Source organism: Limulus polyphemus, unplaced genomic scaffold, assembly GCF_000517525.1.
Source record: "Limulus polyphemus unplaced genomic scaffold, Limulus_polyphemus-2.1.2 Scaffold697, whole genome shotgun sequence".
Classification (NCBI taxonomy): domain Eukaryota; kingdom Metazoa; phylum Arthropoda; class Merostomata; order Xiphosura; family Limulidae; genus Limulus; species Limulus polyphemus.
In genome coordinates, this window is record NW_013666307.1 from 457227 (window position 1) to 463817 (window position 6591).

At 32.3% G+C, this 6591-nt stretch overlaps 1 protein-coding gene across 5 annotated transcripts in view; it reads left to right on the forward strand.

Annotated features, from left to right (window-relative positions):
- The window catches only part of LOC106460040 (upstream stimulatory factor 2-like), a 54409-nt gene that overhangs the window by 42453 nt on the left and 5365 nt on the right, over window positions 1–6591 (forward strand). For 4 of the 5 annotated variants that reach the window (XM_022386647.1, XM_022386651.1, XM_022386649.1 and 1 more), the window contains 2 exons: window positions 2833–2927; window positions 5884–6141. In XM_022386647.1, coding sequence (XP_022242355.1) covers window positions 2833–2927; window positions 5884–6111 — 323 coding nt within the window. In that variant the 3' untranslated portion in view covers window positions 6112–6141. Of the gene's footprint in view, window positions 1–2832; window positions 2928–5212; window positions 5440–5883; window positions 6142–6591 lie in introns of those variants that run through there. The other variant, XM_022386648.1, reaches the window with a different exon arrangement.

The window sequence follows — 6591 nt, forward strand, 5'->3', positions numbered from 1 at the left end:
GCAGCAACTGACAACAGAGGTCATAACTAGAAGAGATAATTGTTTGCTTTACTTCTTTATTTACTGTTCTGTTTTCAGAAAAATATGTTTAAGAACTTATTTCAAAATAGCAATAATCTATATACATATGTAATATATAATGAATGAAATGTGACTGTATTCTACAAAATATCAGTCTACTAAAATGCAGGTCACTTTGTAAAGACTAAAGGTCAGTTTTATGTTATTTGATATGGTAACATGAGAGCACGTGAGCCGCGTCATTGTAACTTCTGTATTGTTAGCCAGGCACTGCTGAAAGATCAATATAATAAAAATAATAAATATACATAAATGTATAATGTTATGAGATTTAAGCTGTTTAGTCTAAACATTTGTTTTTATGTTATTATTTGTTGTCATTCTAGAACAAAAGAGACATAGCTTATATTTATTTCTTAATTTTTATGGTGGTAACAAGATCTGTCAAATCTACTGAATCCGTACAGAGATTCATTAGTGAAAATAATAAATAAAATATAAACTTTTTTTCTTAAGAAACATTTGATAACTATCTGGGCATCATAAAGATTTCACATGTGAAATTTCAAAATTTTCTGTTGCATAAAAGTATTTTTAGTCTTAAAATAAAAATTACTTTGCATGTTGGATAAGCAACATGCGAAAAGAAAAAAAAGGCATGAGGAAAAACATTGCTTAACAACCCTTAAGACTTAATAAAAATATTTGATATATTGCATATGAAAGCAGTGTAATGTATACTGATAACCTGCCAAATTTTGTTAACATACGTTTTCTAATTTAAAAGTTATAGCATTAAAACTATAACAAGCACAACATGGTTACAAGGTTGGTCACAGGGACCGAGCACGTGCTGTAAGATTTAAAAGTTATCTGTCATTTATTTTCCCAGCCTTCTCACAGCCAGCAACATGCAAAACCTTAATGTCATCAATAAATTTAAATAACTTATTGGCCATTCCTTTATCTATGTCATTGACATGAATCAAAAAGAGCAAAGGTCCTAACACTGAGCCCTGTGTTATCCCACTTGTGTCTTTAATCAAGCTTAATTGAACTCCATTTATAACAACCCTCTTCGTTATTCCATCCACCCAGTTTTCTATTTAACGAGTCTACCCACACCTACATAGATAAATTATTTTAATGAGCCTTTTATGTAGTAATTTATCAAATGCTTTTTAAAAATTCAGATATACCAAATCCACACCTGTACCCTCATCAACATAGGAACTAACCTCTTCAGTAACATGGGATTTGTCTCTAGTGAAACTGTGCTGATTAACCAACAAAATTTTAATCTTTCTTAAGTTACTCTGCCAAGCTTCTTTTATCAGACTTTTAAGAACTTTTTCTCACCACTTACATAAAACTAATAGGCCTTTAATTACTGTGATAATTATCACCTCCCTTGAAAAGAAAAGTAACACTAGCCAATTTCCATTCGCCTGGCACTTACAAGAAAAATGGTAGTATGAGGCTCGCATATCCAATCTTTCAAAACTCTTGAGAAAATATCTGGTCCAAGAGCTTTACCATTCTTTAAACTTCTCAATTTTTTTATAAGCTCAGAATAAATGTTATTATCATGCTCAATCTTATTTACCAACCATTTGTGAAGAGGGATATTGCTTAAATCTTCATTAGTAAATATTAAGAGAGTAGAAGTTAATAACACATTGGATATAAACTTTCTGGTATCATCTCTTGAAGGATCTGTCCCATTCTAACATTTTGTTCACTCTTAATGTATTTAAAGAAATCCTTACTGTTGATTTTTACATTTTCAGCCAAACTTAAGGACAATTAAGACATTATTTAGCCCTATCAAAAATCCTACTCCTTTCCTTTTAAGCAACCATGTATGTTTTTGAGTCCAGAAAGACTGTGAATTTCACATTACTTAGTCTTATATTATGTATCTCACACTGCATAAACAAGTCCTCCTATGATACCAATTGCTACTGAAAAATTAAATCTTCAATTTCAGTGGTGACTAAATGCTGTTAAACTTAAATTAAACTTTGTTCTCCTGAAGAAGAATAGTCAACTATTCGAAAATGCTCGAGTTTTGGGTCTTATTTTAAGTTCATTATTCTTGATTAATTCAAGCTTGTTCAACTTAATTGATTAATGTGACAACACATGAAAATAAAGTAATTGAAATAAGTGGCCAGTTATTACTATTTCAGTTAATAGTAGTAGTAGGATAATAGATTAGTTAAATGTAATTGATTAATGAACCTGTAAATTAATCAATTATGAAATTCCATCAATCACCCAGCTCTAGTTTGTAATAACACAGATACACTTAAAATTATTTGGTGAGAATTTTTCTAAAATTTGTGAAAGGCAAATAGATCATTAAAAGTAGGAATAATTTATATAAAACAAAAATAAGTCTTGAGAAGAGCATATGTTTCAAATACACGTGGGCCAGACATGAGTAAGTGACTAGCATGCCAAACGGTAAATTCAAAGGTTTATGTTTCACATCCCACAGCATTGTGACATCCAAATCCTACTATTCAATTATAATAGTCTAAGAATTTATAATGGGTGCTTTTGACTAGCTCCATTCCCTCTGGTCTGTTATTTCAAAATTATAAATGGCTATTTCAGGTACACGTGTGTAGCTTTGCAAATGTGCAAAGCAAACAACTAAATATATATGATGATTTTTTGACTGCTACTCAGGAAATGGTCTTGAAATTATTTCATTTTGGCCTACACTTTGCTTTGTGTTTCTGTAGTTAAGAAACGCAATGTTAAAATAACAAAATTAAAAAAATATATTTTTTAACATTTTAGTGGAAAGGAGGCGACGTGACAAAATTAACAACTGGATAGTCAAATTGTCAACCATTGTTCCTGATTGTACTTCAGATCACACAAAACAAAGTCAAGTAAGTTCATAGCCAATTTTTTTAAGCTTGTATTTTAACCTTTAAAATAGTTTTTGCTCATTCTCCTTGAGAGATGTTCAACATATTTATATTAACTTTCTTGATGAATATATAAGCTAAAATTCAAGTGATGCATTGTTTATTTTATAGATGATTTAGACAGAGTTATCATGATCAACCCACAAAAGTATAATGCCTAGTTCAGCATGACACTTGTGGACAGTAGCATGGTTGAGTAATGATTTGACCAATGGTAGCTACTGATGACTAATTTCTTCAATCTCTACTCAACATTAGTTTCATTGTGTTGATGTGAAAGGATTCTTTGTTTTTCTAGAATTGGTCTGAGTCAATGTGTCTGTAATTGTCTCAGTTAATTTTATGTCCAGTCAACCTGAAGAAAATAAAATAATACTAGGAAAAGCTAAGAACCAGTGGCAATTGTCCTTCACAGTTTTACAGATTACTTAAGAACCAGTGGCAATTGTCCTTCACAGTTTTACAGATTACTTAAGAACCAGTGGCAATTGTCCTTCACAGTTTTACAGATTACTTAAGAACCACAAACCCAATATACATCTCAAATCTGTTGTTATTGCCAAACTTGTCATCACTCAGATACTTTTTTGAAACCTATCTTATCACTACTACAAAGTAATACTGAATATCATGTCCATAACACAAAACATTTTCACTGAACAAAACAGAATCCTATATATCTCAAACCATCAGAATGTCCTCAACAGTTTTAATGTAACAGACCTATTCACTAATGTACCAGCTGCAGAAACTCTTCATATCTTCATGGCTGTCGATTGATAATTTTTTTGTATACAGAACTGGCATGAAGATAGAACCTGTGCTGGAACTAACCACAGTTTGCCTACAATCCACATATTTACAGTACAACAATGAAAGAACAGACAACCTTGCCTATGGTATTACCACTCTCTCCACTTTTAGCAGACATGTTTATGGAAGATTTTAAACAAATTTCTCTTCTATACTGATAAGAAACCCAACTTTTACAGATGCTGTGTCAATGACACATTTGTTATCCGTCCCCATAGTCATAAAAACCAGATGCTATGTCAATGACACATTTGTTATCCATCCCCATAGTCATGAAAACCAGATGCTATGTCGATGACACATTTGTTATCTGGCCCCATAGTCATGAAAACCAGATGCTATGTCGATGACACATTTGTTATCTGGCCCCATAGTCATGAAAACCAGATGCTATGTCGATGAAACATATGTTATCCGGTCCCATAGTCATGAAAACCAGATGCTATGTCGATGACACATATGTTATCCGGCAACATAGTCATGAAAACCAGATGCTATGTCGATGACACATTTGTTATCCGGCCCCATAGTCATGAAAACTTACCTTATTATAGTACCTAAACTACATAGATAGCAGAATCCACTTCACTTTGGAAGTAGAGAACAACAACAACAGCAGCATGCCATTCCTTGAAGTTTTCAGCAGCAGACACTCACTACACACATATAAAGGAAACCTAGTCATATTTATAGATATCTGCATTTCCAGTCTTATCATTCATCTTCTGCTAAACACAATATCACAAAGTGCTTGAATAACAGAGTTTAAAACATTGCAATGAAACTCCATCAGAACTGAATATCAACACTTCATTTAGTGTTTTAAAAAGAATGGATACCTTTCTAGTTTCATCACCAATAGCTTGAAGAATGTAAAAATACAAACTGATACAACAGATATGAAAAAAAATACCAGCACTATTTACCTCCCATGTGTGCAAAACCTAACTGATAAGATCAAATGTATAGCCAAAAAGTTCAGTATTGATGTCCACTGGAAATGTTAAAAAACACTCAGACCTATCCTTGTAAAAACTAAACAAAGAACATTTGACAACAATCAAAAAAATGTCTTTTATGAAATACTATGTTCCTGTAAGCAGACCAACATCAGAGTAATTGGAACACACTTTGCGGCAAGAATAAAAACATAAAAACTACACATGTGCAGATTTATGAAAAAACAGAATTCTGAATTGGCAGAATAAGCCATGTTGACTGGAAATGAAATAGACTGTGACAATTACAGACACATTGAATTGGATAAATTCTAGAAAAACAAAGAATCTTTCTACTTCAACACAGTGAAACCATTGCTAAAAAGAGACTCAGGAAATTGGTTGTGTATGTGACATGAGTTGTTGGTGGTTCTTGTAGCGTGTTTGTGGAACAAGTGAGGATTTGATCAATGATAGACACAAACTGCTTTCCAGGATGGCATAAAATCCCTGAGAAAACAAGTACGAGCTGACCTGAAAATGGAAGATAGAATTCCTTTGAAGTGTCATCCTTTCCATCTGGGCTATTTTTGTAGATCAGTTCTCCACAAATGTGTCATGCTGAATTAGGTAATTACTACCAATTGTCATTGCCATGTTTATTCCCAATTTTGCTGCAGTGAATGTTTTAGTTTTTGTACATAAAAATCTTTAAGCTAAATCTAATTTCAGATATAATTCTGGTCTGTTATGGTTCAAGCTGTAAAACTTGACCTAATTACATATTTTACATTTTGTTATTTATTTTCTTTACTTAACACTTCTAGCTAAGATTGAATCATTTTCCTTGCCTTTTTTATTACCATAGAAAAAAAAATTAAGTGTTATTATAGGCTATATAAAAAGCCATTGCCATTAGTGCTCAATGATTGCTAATGAACAATAATTGTATCAGTAATTATTTTTTCATTGAGAAATGTGGTCTTAATGAATAATTCTGTATTATTTTGGGGCTGGGGGGTATTCTATTTTGTCTTTCAGTTTCAAATTTACCAGAAATTAATGCATGCCTTTAAAAATGATTTCTTCATACTGATTTTCTCCACTCCTTTTTTTTTAAACCAGAGTTTAGGTTTTATCTGATTTTTTCTGTGTTTGTCTTTAAGCAAAGTAAGGGAGGTATCCTTGCTAAGGCTTGTGAGTACATTCAGGAATTGAGAAATGCTAATGCAAAATTGCCAGATATTCTTAAAGAAAATGAAAGGCTGACTTTGGATGTAGAGTTACTCCAGCAACAATATGAAGAGTTGAAAAATGAAAACCGTATGTTAAGAGCTCATCTTCAACAGCACGGAATTAATGTGGCTGATCGGATAAGGACCCACTCGTCATAATAAAATCAATCGTTTTGATAACTTGTAACGGTAAGGTTGCTTTTAAGTGCAATAATCCATTTTGCATAGCTTATATAGGTTGTACTATTTATTTTCTAATAATTGTATGAGTAAATGTAAGTCTTGTTGGTACTTTTGAGCTTTAGTATTTGTGGCTTTGTTATTTAACATTCGGATTTAAAATCTCGTGACAGTCAGCTGAGGATTGGTGAGACCAATCATATTGAGTGGATAAACTACAAGTAGTCAGTTTGTGTCATAGGCTTGAAAGAACTTTGAACAGGCCATAAGAAACAGATTGTACACAGTTTTTTTTATCTTGTTTGTCACCGTTAATCAGAAGACACATGTTATGTTCACAGTACACATTATTTTAAAGCACACAACCTTCGTTGGTTTTGTAACGATTTAAAGTTTAGGTTCTTTCGTCCGTTCTTCGTAGTATTTTTTTTTGTTACTAACCTACGACTCGTAAAAACC